At 45.4% G+C, this 16,403-nt stretch overlaps 2 protein-coding genes across 4 annotated transcripts; both read left to right on the forward strand.

Moving 5' to 3' along the window:
- The first annotated feature begins 895 nt into the window (after window positions 1-895).
- rpl36 (ribosomal protein L36) lies at window positions 896-3,075 on the forward strand. 2 transcript variants are annotated; one of them, XM_086046899.1, is made up of 4 exons: window positions 896-991; window positions 1,847-1,941; window positions 2,053-2,187; window positions 2,958-3,075. In XM_086046899.1, the coding sequence occupies exons 2-4, from the start codon at window positions 1,849-1,851 to the stop codon at window positions 3,045-3,047; spliced, it is 318 nt and encodes a 105-aa protein (XP_085903025.1). In that variant the 5' UTR covers window positions 896-991; window positions 1,847-1,848; the 3' UTR covers window positions 3,048-3,075. The 2 variants fall into 2 exon arrangements, with proteins under 2 accessions (XP_085903025.1, XP_085903026.1); XM_086046900.1 differs by lacking the exon at window positions 896-991 and adding an exon at window positions 1,028-1,144.
- A 1,989-nt stretch (window positions 3,076-5,064) lies between these two features.
- Window positions 5,065-15,768, forward strand: cherp (calcium homeostasis endoplasmic reticulum protein). 2 transcript variants are annotated; one of them, XM_086048226.1, is made up of 20 exons: window positions 5,065-5,286; window positions 6,413-6,586; window positions 6,736-6,774; window positions 8,049-8,260; window positions 8,507-8,644; window positions 8,717-8,868; window positions 9,280-9,391; window positions 9,507-9,596; window positions 9,986-10,160; window positions 11,092-11,252; window positions 11,360-11,605; window positions 11,726-11,918; window positions 12,382-12,638; window positions 13,169-13,302; window positions 13,390-13,476; window positions 14,005-14,190; window positions 14,271-14,378; window positions 15,070-15,164; window positions 15,246-15,431; window positions 15,522-15,768. In XM_086048226.1, exons 1-20 carry the CDS (start codon window positions 5,262-5,264, stop codon window positions 15,557-15,559), a joined length of 2,808 nt encoding a protein of 935 aa, XP_085904352.1. In that variant the 5' UTR covers window positions 5,065-5,261; the 3' UTR covers window positions 15,560-15,768. The 2 variants fall into 2 exon arrangements, with proteins under 2 accessions (XP_085904352.1, XP_085904353.1); XM_086048227.1 differs by lacking the exon at window positions 6,736-6,774.
- Window positions 15,769-16,403: the final 635 nt, after the last annotated feature.

The following is a 16,403-nucleotide window of genomic DNA, read 5'->3' on the forward strand; positions in this document are numbered from 1 at the left end:
ATTGGCTGGCAACCAATTCGGGGTGTCCAGTGCCTACTGCCCGGCGAAAGCTGGGATAGGCTCCAGCACGCTTGCGACCCTTGTGAGGATAAGCGGTATAGATAATGGATGGATGGATAATCCAAATATAGTCATTCAAAACCTTTTTTTTTTTTTTTTTTTTTTTAGGAGGAGGAGGAAATGTTCAGGCGAAGTTAAAATTGTTGCTTTATTCTCTTCGTGTCATGTTTTTATTTAAAATCCTCCTGGCTGCTATTTGTATTTATCATTGAAGAAATGTGTTAATGAATTTATTGTATGTCTGCTTTGTGAAAAAAAAATCGATTTTACAACTTAATTTGGCCTACATTGATCCATGTATTTCTACATTTAGAAGGAGACCTTGTTTATAAATAAAAATAAGATGACATTTATAAATCATTTTTTAGGTTCAATTTGGTGATTACATTTTATATTATTGATTTAGACACCCATACATATTATTTTGTATTTGTTTATTTAGGGTCATAGTTGAGCCTTACCCAAGAGCCTGGGCGAGAGACAGTGTACACCCTGGACTGGTGCAAGTCAATCACAGGGCATATAAGACAAGCCACCATTCACACTCAAACACACTTTGGAGATTATTATCTTCAAAGAATAGCCATGATTTCGGAATGTGGGAGAAAATCCAAAAAGGAAGCCGAGATTGAACCCCAAACCTTGGAAATGCGATGCAGACTCGCCATATTTACCACAGCGTTGCCATGTTATATTACTGTTGTTTGACACAAGATGTTAATTGTTTGTTTAAATTAAGTATTAACATATCTACCTTATTTTACAGTCACATTTGATTAAAAAAAAATACAAATACTTCAACATGTTCACCCTCCAGTCTGATGGGGGCGCTGTCCCGCAGACGTGCCGATGTCTTGCTGGTGAACTCCTTCACTTGTCCACTTAGTGCAGCCAACAGCCCTTCCGGCTTCGCCGCCATTACAGACAGCAGGTACGAATTCGCCGGGATTTTATTCAATCAAAACCCGTGTAGAATCTCAGCCATCCATAGTTTCATCTTCGACGAATTGAACGTAAAACAACCCCCTGGCTTTGTTCAACCCCTGTGTTGCATATTGTGCGGAATCCGACGTAGGATATTCAAGTTGAGTGTCTCAACACTGATGCCACTACTATCGGCTACTGGAAGAGTTGAGCTATTACTGAGACAACACACACGCTCTAGTACCAGACATAGCATTTTTTTTTTTAACATTAACTTGGTGTATTTTACTCAATTTATGAGGTGGTCTTACGTCGCTGAACAAGCACGTTAGCGGTCAAGTTAGGCCGCGGGTCTGTCTGCAAGCGTGTAGCAGTGTTCGGTTAACCATGCGAAGAATTGAATGGGGCATTACTGGAACAAAACGGCAAGTGACAACATTTGTCACCACTACTTTGCAGGCATGATGGCACGAACGTATCGTGGGAATGCTGAGCGCTCTCCCTAGCACAATTTTGAGGATTCTAAAACGTTTTATGTTGGGTAAAAAAACTCAGCCTCTGTAAGTATTAGATTTTATGGACCGAGGTAGCTGTACAATGGGTATCAAGCGTGTATCGATTCAGTTTCCAATGCGGGTTCAACCAGACCAAATCATTTCATCTAACACTCAGCCTCTGTTCCTAACCTTGACGGCCACAATTTGTACTCCTGCTACAGAGGTGTGTAACATTGACTTGAACGTAATTGGATCTAATAGTTGACTCATAATTTGGAACACTAGTAAGGCGCTGTCCATCGGGTGGTATTCTTACAATGTAACGGATCGATGTCCTCTCATGTGTGCGTGCTTGTCCTTTGCAGACATGGCTATTCGCTACCCGATGGCCGTCGGCCTCAATAAAGGCCACAAAGTCACCAAAAATGTCACCGCCCCCAAACACAGCCGCCGACGTGGGGTAAGTTACTCTCCATGCTGCGATATCTGAGACCGGGCGTTGTGCCGCCGCTCCCGCCTTTTCTAAACAACCTTCAGCTGTCTCACAATGCCCGCTTTTGCTTTTGTCCAGCGTCTGACCAAGCACAGCAAGTTTGTCCGGGACATGATCCGCGAGGTGTGCGGCTTCGCTCCTTACGAGAGGCGAGCCATGGAGCTGCTCAAAGTGTCCAAGGACAAGCGGGCGCTCAAGTTCATCAAGAAAAGGGTGACATGCTTCTTCCTGCTCTCTCTGTGCCTCAAAGGAAAAACTGAAAATTTTTCAAGTCAAATCAGCCAGTGGCTGACCTCTGCAAACAATCCAAATGATCTGTTTTTTTATTCATATAAGTTCAGTGCTTTTAATTTTAAGACTTGCTCAAGCTCCCTTTATGGCACATTTGTCATGTAGTTGTTGACATCGGTGGAATGGTCACACAACATTTTAATAATAAATAATGAACCAAGTATTTATTTACAAATGTGAATTAATATAGTAAACAGTAGTCTAATGTTTTGACCTTTTTTGTGTTCGTCAATCAACAAGAGTGTTAAGACAAAGGAAAAATGAAACAGACTAAATACATTTAATCGAAGCTATTTTCTGGAAAAAAAATTAAATAGACAAATCAAAGTAAATTTGTTTCGTAATACATATCACTGGTGTCGGGCCAAAACCCAAGTCACATTTTAGTGATTTTCATATTTTTTCAAAAATCTATACTATTGGTCAGTCCACACTGCTGGTCCTTCCCTCTGGAATGACCTCCCATTGGTTGTTAGCCAAGCCCCCTCTCTGTCCATTTTTAAAACCCGGTTGAAGACACATTAGGGTTGTTGGAATTTGAGGAATTCCACTTTGCTGCTAATTGAAGGGGTTTCGTGACATTATCAGCTTGATGCATGACACTCGAATGCAATTTCTCCAAAGCAAGAGCCCTTCCTTTCAAATGTTACAAAGCTGTGATGCTGATATATTTTTTTTCCACTCTTGTGCAGATTGGCACCCACATCCGGGCCAAGAGAAAGCGTGAGGAGCTGAGCAACGTGCTGGCCGCCATGAGGAAGGCTGCCGCCAAGAAGGACTAATTTGTCTTTGAATAAATGTTTGACTACACCCACTGCCTCTTCTTTTTTGGGGCGGGTGGGGTTAAGTTAGGTTGGATTTACCCGGGGCAAGGTTTGTTTTTGATGCCTTGTATTCTTTTCGGGAAAATACAATAGCATGCAAACATCCTGATGCATTCTATCACCAGAGTCAACAATTTTTCCCAAAGCTGTATTTCAGGGGTCGCCAACCTTTTTAGAGGTGACAGCAACGTTTGGGGTACAAATTAATGCCAAGTGCTACCGGACTGATGCATTGATACTGTTCTGAAACCAAATTAGCTCAAATCACCTTTATTTAAATGTGAAGGATGATCCATGTGAATACACGGCTCATGCGAATGATTTCTCCCAATTATTTCTCCCATAGCTGGTTGTAAGAACGGGACTGTCCCAGCATCCGCATCAGAGGATGGTTGCCAATGTCGTGGCTGGAGTATAGCACATAATGAGGTAATAAAAACGATTTGAATCGGAAAATTGGTTTCGATTGAAAACATACGAACATACGAGTGCACCAAATTGAAGCGAATCTAATCGTCATGTCATGTCATCTTCCAAACCGCTTATCCTATATAGGGTCGCGGGGAGTTGCTGGATCCTATCCCAGCCGTCAATGGGCGAAGGCAGACTACACCCCGAACTGGTTGCCAGCCAGTCGCAGGGCACAAACCTAATCGTTTTACTTGCAAAACCGAATTGAATTGAATCGAATTGCATCAATGTACGTTTCAAATTGTCTTTTATTGGAGAGATGAGCACCACTTAATGTAACAATGTACGTGGCCACCCCTCCAGCCCATCAACGGACGGATGCCGGTCCGCGAGAAACCTAGATTATAACCATGATCAAGCGCTGCTGTAATAAATACTGAAGTCATAATTTACATTTAAATAATTTACAGTAAATATCTCCATAGTTCTGCCCCGTAAAATATATGAAAATATCTCCATAGTTCTGCCCTGTAAAATATATGAAAATAAACATCCAACGAATGCACTACTCGTAGTCTGCATGTGTGCCGTTGCCCATGGCGACGCGTCTCCGTTTCACTTAGGCCCTCCCATGGTGATTCGGCGACATTAAGTGTTTGCTTGAAAGAGTACAGCTCCTACCCTGTGACAGTCGTGTTCCTTAGCATGTTCGGCTAACCTGACAGCTGGACCTCGTAGATGAAGAAGCGGTTGGAGACATTTGGGATGTTTTGTTGTTGTCTTTTGTGTGCGTGCGTGTCCAGCGACGACAAGTGAGCCCTGCATACTGCATTTGATTAGCCGCAGGCCAACTAGCGAGCGAGCTACGATGCTAAAATGTCGAAAGGTGATGATGGTGATGGTTGAGGTTGGTGTCTATGGGGTGGCCTCTGAGGTGGACTGGCGAGCCGTGTCCGTCCCAGCTGTGTTGTCCTCCCTGTGAGCGGCACGTCACAAATGACAAGCGCACTCCAATCTCACGTTTTTCGCCTTGTTGTCATTTTTTTACGTCCATTTTTATCATCACCAAGTTATTAATATCACACCCTGTGAGGAATGGACATTTTGGGAATAAAAAAAAAAGCAAAGAAACAGTGGACGTCCTTACTGTTCAACTCGAATTCGAGTTGTCCAAAATGTACAGAACAGTTGGCCACTTTTTGGAGTAGTGTGCATACAGTTGTAATTTTCTCGTGATGAATAAAAAGTCTGAACATTTAAATTTCCTCAGAGTTTGTATTTGTAATTTGTTTTCTGAACAGAGGACCCCCACGGGACGAGGCCCGGGCCTCTTTTATTTTAAATGTAATTAATTTGTCATTTTAACGTGATAATGTTCCTGTTTTAATGTTATAAGTTTCACACTTTAATGTGATCAATTTTTAAACACGATAAATTATGAGTTTCTCTTTAGTCACGTATGGCTGTTGAATTTGTACTATCGGTGTTCTTAAAAATAAATAAATAAATACATAAATAAAAAGAGCGAGACAATGCGAGCGTTTGCTCGTAGTTCCGCCGCCCATCACCGTCTGGGCTAGGGGCGCTGTAGGCATGTTTAACTGCTCAACTGTGCTCCACTTCCGCTGCACCCCAGTGAGCTACAATGCGGCTGATTTTTTTTCAACGTTTCAACCGCTAAATGAGTTAGCAGGGCTACTTCGCCGACATTTTCGACTCTACTGTACAATTTCATCAAAATTCCCATAAGCGAACGTGATCATGGACACCCCCACGCCTCCCGAAGGTGAGGAATTACGCTGCGGTTGCCTTTTGCTTGCGCCTTTGAGTTGGTGGCTAGCACGTATGCTAACCGCGCTAGCTTCCCCCGGCGCTCTGTTTAGCTTTTCGGCTAACACGATTCAACCCTGTAACTCGTCTTAAAACAGACTTGTCTATCTCATTTGAGTTCAGGGGCCACATTCACTACAATTTGATTTGAAGTCGGCTGCAGCAATACATTCTCGTTCGAATAAGTCGGAAATAAAGGACAGTTCCAAATTTGCATTTTGTATTAGTACACATTTGGAGAATCTTTGCATTATGTTGTTGTCAATTTTGGTACAGATTTATATGAGTAATTTGACATTTCTTCAACAAAAATTATTGCTATTTCAATAATATTTTGAATCTGCTGCATGTGACGGTTATAAACTTAAAATGTAGAACTCATTTTAAATTGGCAAATTTCCTCAATCATCTGTTAATGTTGACCACCTTATTTGATTCATCGCACCATACAAACTAATGTGTAAACTTTTCAGAATGAGGCCGCAGCTGCCTTGTTAATGTCCACATGAAAATACAAACAAGTTGTGGTAGTGCATGCAAACAACACAAGGGTTCCACCAAGCTAACCTTTAGCTGGTGACGGATATTTCGCAAAATTCAGTGTCTTAAAGTGTTTGCTCGTTAGGCGTTTATTTTAACAGAAGTGTGTTCTTCACAGTGGACACTTTGCTACTGAAATCTCAGGCAACAAATCCATTATCTAGTCGACAAACTGTGTAAGGAAATCGTTCCGCACGATTATTTACTGATTCAGGACAAAAATTAAGAATAAATCGGCCAATCCATTAATTGGTCGGCCCGAATTCAAGATTCAGGTTGTTGCGTTCACTTAGGACATTTTCACTTGAATTTACAAATGCAGGTAACTAATTTTCGATTCGTAAGCATAGCATCTGTTAGCTTTTTAGCAATTGCCATTATTTTAGTACTATACTTTACTATTTCCCAAGTCTCACATTAAACAATTCTTCCCTTTTAGATAATTCTCTGCATTTTCGTCTGCCTCTTCATCATTCACAAGCAATTCCTACTGTAATTTTTACCAAGTCCTAAGAAATATTCCTACATTATTTTCGTCGCAGATCAAGAGCTACGCAACGTGATCGACAAGCTGGCCCAGTTTGTGGCCCGCAATGGACCCGAATTCGAGAAGATGACCATGGACAAGCAGAAGGACAACCCCAAGTTCTCCTTCCTGTTCGGCGGCGACTACTTCAGCTACTACAAGTGCAAGCTGGCTCTGGCACAGCAGCAGCGTATGTACTTCCATGACGGCCGTCGTCCGCCCTAATCCGCACAGTTTGCTCACGTATGACGCCCGAAAACGTCGGCCACCTTCGCTCACTTGTGTGTCATGTTTGTCGGCGTGCGGGTTTGCATTAAAATGTGCTTCTTCTCCACTTAGATCCCTCTACCCGCGATGGGGAGGAGTATAAATCTGAAGGTATTTATTTGGACGCAAAGCTGCCAGATCCATTCAGAGTGTCAGCTTTTTACATGTGCTTGACAACTCTTTGGTTTGTTTTCAGTTGCTTCTTTTGTCCTCATGGCATGATTTTGATTTGATTTGATTTTTTTTGCCATGCCGTCTGGTTAAAAGGGGACATAGAGTGAACTCTGTCTGTTGCTGCAAATACGTACCAGACCCATTTGAGATAGGGGAACCTATGTGATATAGTCATCATGTTAAACTTCCGTTTTAGTTGTAAATCTCCCACATGCTTTCAAAAATATTTTAATGAGTTTAAATGTGTTAAAAGTATTCCTCTGTGAATGTTCGCACACTTCTTCCAACAAGAGGCAGCGCATGCTTTCTTTAAGATGTTTGTCAGTCCCAGTTGAAGTTTACTGTAAAACTCACACACCAAATAGAAGGGAATTTTAAACATTAACGTTCAACCAAACCATATCATTCCATCAAACCAAAGTCTAATAGCTGAATACTGACTTGTAATGCAAAACGCCGTAGACGGGCTAATGGAATTAGCATTATTACACCATACAACTGCTACTTGAACATGACCGGAGCAGCAACACATCCAAACAGAGCGTACAATAAACTTTTTTTTATAATCAGCAATGTCTTCTCGCTTATTGCTAATATATAAGATGAAATGCCATAGGTGGGCTAACTTACATTAAAGTTTTACACCAATTATAAATGGTCAAACAACTGCCTATTTGAAGACAAGCAGAACCAATCAATGCTGACTTATAATTTGAAGGTTCCACAATGCTTTGGCGTAGTTGTTGTCGTGGCGACCGGAGGGCCATGCTTTGCTGCAAGACGTCAGTGTTAAGCACCTACATGAATGTGTCCACGCAGCACCGGGGCTGCGTTGGGACGGCTGGCCGCTTTTAGATTTGATGATACAGTGTGTCTTGAGATACGAGTGACCCCAATTATGAGCTTTTTCAAGATTCGAGCCGTGATTGTTGAAGATTTTTTGCTTGACTTGCCAGCACAGACCAGATTTGAGACACGAGCACAGAATTACAAAACGACCCCTTTTTGGCCCCCGGTATAACATGGAAGAGCAAAAATATTATCGCTGTGTGAAAGTGATTCCATATATGGTCTTGAATTTGACGGAGGCAGAGTTCCGATGTTGAAATTTGTTGACTGCAGCTGCAGGTGTTTCCTTCGTGTGGTCGTCTCCTGGCTGCCATTTTGGTTGAAGACGCGTGCTCAAGCGCGTGTACTTCCTGTGTGTGCAGAGCTCTACAACCCGGGCGCCTTGGACGTGCTGGACATCCCGCCGCCGCCCGTGGCCATGATGGCGCCGCCGCCGTCCTCCGCGGCCGCGGCCGCCGCCGCCACCACCGCCACTGCCACTGCAACCAAGACCACGCCCGCCATGGATGACCTCATCCAGCAGAGTCTGTGGAACCTGCAGCACCAGGAGCAACACCTGCACACACTCAGACAGGTACACACAGATTCACCTCAGACAGATTGCATGATAACACAATGCTATTGGGTTTTGTTATTGTGTTATTTGGTAATAAAAATAATTGTTGCAAAATTAGGCAACCTACCTTCGCCCTTGCTTAGGCCGTCCTTTTTAAAAGAGTTCTCATCCTGCTTCCGACCGTCCACAAAATGGGACTGTTCCATCCCTGGGACGGAATGCCCACCTTTGAGCATTCCATATATCATTCATGTGTGCACATAGGAACAAATGAGCACGGCCATCGCGGCGGCGGCCGAGCAGCAGATCCAGAAGTTGATCACGGAAACTCAGCTGGACATCGGCGAGATGGACAGCCTGCTGCAGCCCATCATCGACACGTGCACCAAAGACGCCATTTCGGTAAGCGGCCGTGATCCGCTTGCTCCGTAGCCGCGATCAGAAAATGCGCTAATTGTTGTTGTTGTGTGTCAGGCCGGCAAGAACTGGATGTTCAACAACGCCAAGACGCCGCAGCACTGCGAGCTGATGACGTCGCACCTTCGCAACCGTATCACTACTGACGGAGCGCATTTTGAGCTCCGCCTACATCTCATCTACCTGACCAATGACGTGCTACATCACTGGTAGGCAGTGTGCAAAGCCAGCTGGCTAGCCCCGACATAAACCTTTCGAACGTGTTTACTTCAGCCTATTAATTGGCATAGAAGAGGATGGAGAAGGCTGGAAACATACACAGAAAATAGTTATGTCACCCATGCGTATCAGTGAGTTCCTGATTCATGACAACTTCCTTCTTGAATCAGGAAATGACCTAAGTGTGAAGGTTAAACGTGATTTTACCGTAGAACGGCCGCACGGGGTCTCTGAAACATTCGGTCCTGAACAGGCAAACTGAATGTAATGATATAAAAGACACAAGTGACTCGCCATGACAGGGCAAAGCTGAAAGTCACTTCTTGTCTTGCATCGTACGATATTCGTGTTATATTGCACAGCTCTAGCGTGTAGTGATGTGTGCTGCCTCGCCTTTGCAGTCAGCGCAAGCAGCAGAAGGATTTGTTGGCAGCTCTGCAGAAGGTTGTGGTTCCCATCTACTGCACCAGCTTTTTGGCTGTGGAAGAGGAGAAGCAGCAGAAGATCACCAGGGTAAAGGCTTCTGTTTTGTTTTCAGTACGCACCGACGGAGACTGTGTAAAACGCGCCCACTTTAATAGCTTAACTTAGTGCTTGTGTTGTCTGGCCTGCTCTTTCCCGTCCTCAGTTGTTGCAGCTTTGGGAGAAAAACGGCTACTTTGATGAGGAGACCATTCAGCAACTCCAGAATCCAGCTCTCGGTCTGGGCCAATACCAGGTGATGTCTACAGAAATTGACCGACGGGGCCTTAATATCAAACCGCAGATTAATTTTCGCACAAATACAATGTTAGTTCCAACCCCACACTCCCCACCCCCATTGTCTGGGATTATCTTTTTTTTTTCCCACAGTCCTCACTACTGAATGTAGAATGTGTGTATGGCGCCTTCATGTGGGCAAAAATAATAGTGCCTCTCATATGCATATACTGTTTGTTGGTGAGCTACAGTTTATGCATGAAGCTTGAAAATGCACATAAATAATCCAAGAACTACTTGGCCGCTATATTGTGGATTTCTCTGTTGCGTAACCCCATAAAGCAGGGATTGCTGTACTCTGGCAGTTGACTTGACACTGACGCAGCTTCCGGCGCGCATCTCCCGCAGGCCTCGCTGATCACCGAGTACGCCAATGTGGTGCAGCCCATCCAGTTGGCCTTCCAGCAGCAGGTCCAAGTCCTCAAGAGCCAGCACGAAGACTTTGTGACCAGCCTGAAGCAGCAGCCCGCCTCCCAGCTGCCGCCGGCCGCTGATGCAGAAAAGCCCGTCACCGCGCCAGCAGGTGACGCGTTTGCCGCCTGTGCTCCGTGATGTCATCGTGGTGTGCGCATCCTGTGTGTGATCATGTTGAGCATGTCATGCGCCACTTAGGAAAAATTTGCCTGCTGGGCCTTCAGTAGTCTTACAGGCGTTCATCCGTGAATCTACAAGGCATTAATTGGCATTCAAATGTCTTAAATCAATCTTACAAAAGGCCTCATAAATGTTAACACATGATAAGTTATGATTGTGAATGGTCTCAAATTTCAAATGAATGAACATTCTAAAGAATGACTTTACTGAATGACTCTGGCCAAGCAATCACCACAGCGCAGCCGACAAAACAATGATGTGGTTTCAGTCGGGACTGTGAAGAGCAGATATTACTATTACTTATTACGGCATTTATGAACTCGAGCAACGTGGCACATTGGGAGCATTGTGAAGTTGCTCTTGAATTGCATTTCAAAAGCCTTGACGTGAATGTGCCTTAAGATGTCGGAAGCCTGAACAAAATACCAACATGCAAAAGAAACAGTTTTGCAGTTTAGAATTGACTTGAAGGGGTCAGATGAAGACAAAGTTGTGAAATCCCGCCACAAAAAATCTCACGGACGTACATATTACATCAATAATGTTTTCTCAACTCATTATTAATTGTTGACTTTCCCCATGAGGGACTCCAATTGAGTGTCAAATTTATCGTGTGATATCATGACGTGTTAGATGATGTCACATTTGTCATTATTTCAAGTGGTCATAACATTCATTGTATGTCATGTGTGATCACATCACATCATGTGATTTTATTGTACATGTGAGGCCATGACCTCACACTTCATATGTGTCATCATTGTTGTCATGATGCCATTATTTGACATTTTGTATACATTTCATGATGTCGTCATGACGTGATAGCCATGTAACCATGTCACGCTCGTGTTATTTTGCAGCCGAGGTGAAGGCCCCCATGTCGGGTCCCCCGCCCGGGGACTTTGACGAAGCTCCGTCGAGACCCCAGGATCCCGGCAACCCCGGCGGACCTTCGGATCTCCCCCCCAAGCCTGCGTGGTACGACTCCCAGCACATGGGCCCGTGGAACCCCAACCAACCGGTAAAAAGTGCCATCAACAGCCTAACGCTAGAGTTGATCAAGTGGGTCAGGTTGTTCCGGCAGCACGCGCCCCCACTCCTTCACCTCATTTGTCCCCCATCCCCCAGCCTCCTTTCGACCCGAACCAGCCTCCTCCTCCGTGTCCGCCCTGGAATAGCCATGAGGGGATGTGGAACGACCAGAGGGAGCCGGGCAACTGGAGCGGGGGTCCGCCCAGAGAAGGTGGGCCCTGGAGCGGTCCCGACCCGGGTCCCCCTTCTTGGAATTCGTACGACCAGCAACCTCCTTGGGGGAACCAGCCCGAGCAGCCGCCCTGGGGCCAGAGGGAGCCGCCCTTCCCGCCCCGCATGCAGGCATGAGAGATGCTCGCACGCACGCACGCACGCACGCACGCACACTTTCTGCTGCTTCTTCCATCAGCAATTTTCATTTACAACAAACCTCCATGTAATTGTTTGAATTTTTTTCCACAGAGGCCTCCCCACTTCAGAGGCCCCTTTCCCCCCCACCAGCAGCCACCACCCTTCAACCAGCCCCCGCCGCCGCACTCTTTCGGGCGCTTCCCGTCACGCTTCATGCAGGACGACTTCCCTCCGCGACACCACTATGACCGGTCGCCCTACACGCCCCATCGCTTTGACTACTCTCAGGGCGACTTTCCCAGAGGTGAGTGGGCCCACGCACTTCAAATGCATTTCAACTTATTAAAATGCCATTTTCAAGTATTCCTTTGCTCTTGTTCTCACTTGCGCAATTCTCAGAGTAAGAGCTTCACGCTATTTGTCGCTTCCGCTTGAAGTTTGCCACCAAACAAACACACGTCAAACAAAAGAGAATGAAGCATTGTATCAAGTGTTCAACTCATCCATATTTCTTTGAAAGAAAGTCCACGAGCTTAATGCTAACCTATAATGCAGAACGCTAATGGGAATTGGCATTGATGTTCTGGTCATTTTAAACTGCTACTTTACTCACACGCATCAGCAGCACATACAAACAGATCTTACAACAATATTCATCGGCCTACGGTATATATTTATATCAACTTTATTGACAGACTCCAGGTTCGGATAAAAGATCCGCACATACAATTCTGTATACTGAGGTGGTCTCATTGGTCTGCTACCAGACATGCCGGGACCGCCGCCCCCTCCCCACCACTCCAGCCAGAGGCTCCCCCCCTCCGGCATGGGAGGTGACCATCCTCCGTGGGGCGGAGCCCAGCACCCAGATTATGGGCCGCCGCCTCCCCCCCACGGCTTCAACGGCCACTCGCCGCACGTGCGCCACCGGCAGCCCCCGGTGCCCGTCCAGGACGACCCCAGCCTGGTGCCCAACGTGCCCTACTTCGACCTCCCCGCCGGCCTCATGGCGCCGCTGGTCAAAGTGAGTCAAACGCAACTGCACCGGAGATGAAATGGACACAATCATGCGTGGCTGAACTGTCGGGTTGCAACATTTCCACAAAGCTTCCAGGAAGCTGGGGAATTTTGTAAAATCTGGATTCCAAATTGGAAACTTAAGCTGGGGAATTTAGTAAAATCTGGATTCCAAATTGGAAACTTTCCATGGAAATAAACGGGCAATTGAGTTTAATGAAAAGGTATCACATTAAAGCAGAAATATAATCATGTTTGCATGAAATCTACTGCTGACAAGTAAAGTTGGAAACAAACTTTCTCCTGATAGGTTCAGCGAGTGAATTGTCAGAATACTCTGTGGTTCTTGAGAGATCAGTCCAAATGTTCAAAACGGCTGGCAGCATGTGGAACTCTGCTTTGAAAAATGATGGCAGTGTTTGAGTTCAGAGCCAAACTTCAATAATGTCAATTGCTAAATTCCCGTCAATTCCCCTGGAACATTTGTAACTTGGAGCATTTTGCCAGCCAGCCCTACTGACCTTGCTCTCTGCTCAGCTGGAGGACTGTGACTATAAACCTCTGGATCCAAAAGACATCCGCCTGCCACCCCCAATGCCTCCCAGCGAACGGTTGCTGGCCGCCGTGGAAGCCTTCTACAGCCCCCCCTCCCACGACCGCCCACGCAACAGGTATGCCTGCACGCTTGCCCTCTAGTGACTTGTCCAGAAGGCGCCGCCGCGCCCACGCTGAAATCTGTGCCCTCTGCGCTCCACCAGCGAAGGATGGGAACAGAACGGCCTTTACGAGTTCTTCCGGGCCAAGATGAGAGCGCGCAGGAAAAAAGGTCAAGAGAAACGCAACAGGTGTGTTGCTTCTTCTTGTTTGTGTTTCTTAAAAGGAAGCTCACTGAGTAAACTTGTTTTTGTACACTTAGACAACAGGGCAAAGTGACCTTAACTCTCTGTTGCGGGTTCGTCTTAGTTCATTCGACTCTATTCCCCTTTTGGGGTCAGTGACCCCAAACCAAGCTGTTTTATTTTATGTATGTAGTCTGAGGAGGGGCGTGGAGAGAGTGAAAACACAAACAAGAGCAAAACATTGTGCTAGGGGAACAGACAACAAACATCAATTACAAAAAAGAAAACAGCAATAACACCTGCTATATCTACTTTGAGATGACAGAGAAAAGAGAACGGTAACAAGAACAATTCCTACTAGTAGTAGTAGATTTTGAGCGCAAAAATAAGAAAAGTCATCAATCGCAATAACTTCTCGTATGTTTTTTGAAAGGGGAGACGGAAAAAAGATTCCGAAAAAAAAAAAAAAAGGACAGATAACAGAACAAAAAGCATGAGTTGCGATTCACTTGATGTTATGTGGTCGGTGCTCAGCGTTCGCGTGAGCAGTCGTTCCAGGAGTCGCTCGGGCAGCCGGGGCAGATCTTCCTCACGGTCCAGTTCTCGCTCGTCCAAGTCCAAGTCAAAGTCCAGGTCCAGATCCAGGTCCAGGTCCAGATCCAGGTCCAGGTCTCGCTCCTCACGTTCGCGAAGCCGCTCACGATCCTACTCGCGCTCCAGGTTTGACCACACCCACTGCTACCTGCTTCACGCTACATGTTAGCCGCTAACTATACGTGTGTGTTTTGGGGGCCCTGCAGGTCCAGGAGTGGATCCAGGTCGTCTCGGAGTCGCTCTCGCTCCAGGTCGCGTTCGCGCTCGCCCGCCAGGAGGCGCCGAGGACATAAGTCTCGCAGCTCCTCACCGCCGTGAGTACATGCTGACTCTGAACTTGATTAGCGACACGCTGTACAATCACTTCCATAATGACACATTGGGCTAGTCACTTTTTTCGAGCACGTTATATAGTCACTGCAACTGTATTAAGATAGCTCATTGCACAGTAACTATTAATAATTTAGTAACTTTTGAACACGGTACGGTAACCTTATGCGCAAGAGCAGCTATTGTATGGTAACTTTTTGTAGAACACAGCATAGCGGCTTATTTACAGTACCACATTGTGTTGTATTTTTAACACTTTGAACAGTCCTTTTATTCGTAACATTTTGTTCGTATCATATTGTGTTAGGGTCACTTTATTAGTAGCGCATTGTCTGTAACTTCATGAGTAACTTTGCCATTATCTTCATTTAGCTCTATTAGTAATTTAGAGCTAAACACTACACACTAACTTTAATAGGAACATAGTAAGTAATGCGGTAACACGTTGTGTAGTAACTTTGATGATAACATCAACTATTAGTATCTCATTGTATTTTGACTTTGGAAGACTTGCAAGACGAGAGAGATTAGTAAGGTAACTAACTAGTGTACATTGTACATAAGTTGTCTGGTAACTTGATTGTAAGGAAGCTTACAAGGTAACATAAAAAAGAAATTGTAAAGTAACTACAAGTACATTAACTGTGAACTCCTTTGAACGCCGACTTGTGACAGCTCCACGTCGTCGGCGGGTGGCGCTCCCTCCAAAGGGCCCCCGGACTCCCGCCTGGGTGAGGAGAACAAAGGACATCAGCTCCTCATGAAGATGGGTAAGATGCGTGTGTGCGCGCTGGCAGCCGTGCGCAGCCTGCCCTTGGCCAATTTGCGTGTGCGCGTGTGGCCTCCCTCAGGCTGGAGTGGCTCCGGTGGTCTGGGGGCCAAGGAGCAGGGCATCCAGGACCCCATCAAAGGAGGCGACATCCGCGACAAGTGGGACCAGTACAAGGGCGTCGGCGTCTCCCTGGACGACCCCTACGAGAACTATCGCAGGAACAAGAGCTTCAACTTTGTGGCGCGCATGAAGGCGCGAGAGGAAGGTATGCACGCACGCACGCACGCACGCACTTGCACAGCCGCGGAGTGATAGTGAACATGCAAAGTCCAACTGTGGTCCTCTTTTGCTTCAGTGAACCGAGAACCTCAGGAGGCTCCTCCCGCAGAATGATGTCATCAAAGAGCGCCGCACCACCATCACTGGTTCTTTCGTTTCACCCTTATCCGCTGTCATGAATAACGTATTTCTGTCTACTTTTCAGTGTGATTTGTCGTTTCTTTCATAATTTCGATGACACTGACATTTATTTGTAATAGTCGTAGAGCGATAGCAAGTGTTGTGTATATAGAAGCAAAATAAACTCAACTTGCACTCGTAAATCTGCCTTTTTTTATATTCTGATTTTGACTTTACTGAAATCCGCAATCAAAATATAATTGTCTTTTGTACCACTGGAAAGTAGTTATTAACTCTCTGATTCTGTCAATCAAAACTGAGCATTATGTTAAAGGCACAACTTGTGAAAGTGATACAATTCCTCAAAGTAAAGAGTTGTCTATTTTTTGGAATATACCTTTTTGATTGAAATCTGATCTGAAACGTTTATCACACACCCAAAATAGAGCGAGCGAAGGAGCATAGTTGTTGCGTCTTTTTCACTTGCATGCAGTAACCAAATGAGCCACAGGAGGCAGTATGGCTCAAATGAAGCAAGTGACACGCTTTGGATCGGGCTGGGGTTGTTAGTCGGACGTCGTACGTTTTTACCATCTGCTTGGGGTGGTCAATTCACTTTCTTTTATACAGAACAAATCATCAGTATGTTTAGTTGAAGTGGCTCATTCATGCACTGACTAAAAATGAAATAGAAGTCAGCGTTTTTTTTTTCACAGAATATTTCTCAGTATGGTGGACTACTTTACTTCAGTCATAGCAGTACTCCTTACTGAGTACCATTGTTGGCATTCAAAGCTCCCCTGTTTTTCTTTTTTTTTCTCTATATCGCCGTTCACAA

This window comes from Filicampus tigris, chromosome 12 (assembly GCF_054856515.1).
Source record: "Filicampus tigris isolate MCC_2025a chromosome 12, RoL_Ftig_1.0, whole genome shotgun sequence".
Taxonomy (NCBI): domain Eukaryota; kingdom Metazoa; phylum Chordata; class Actinopteri; order Syngnathiformes; family Syngnathidae; genus Filicampus; species Filicampus tigris.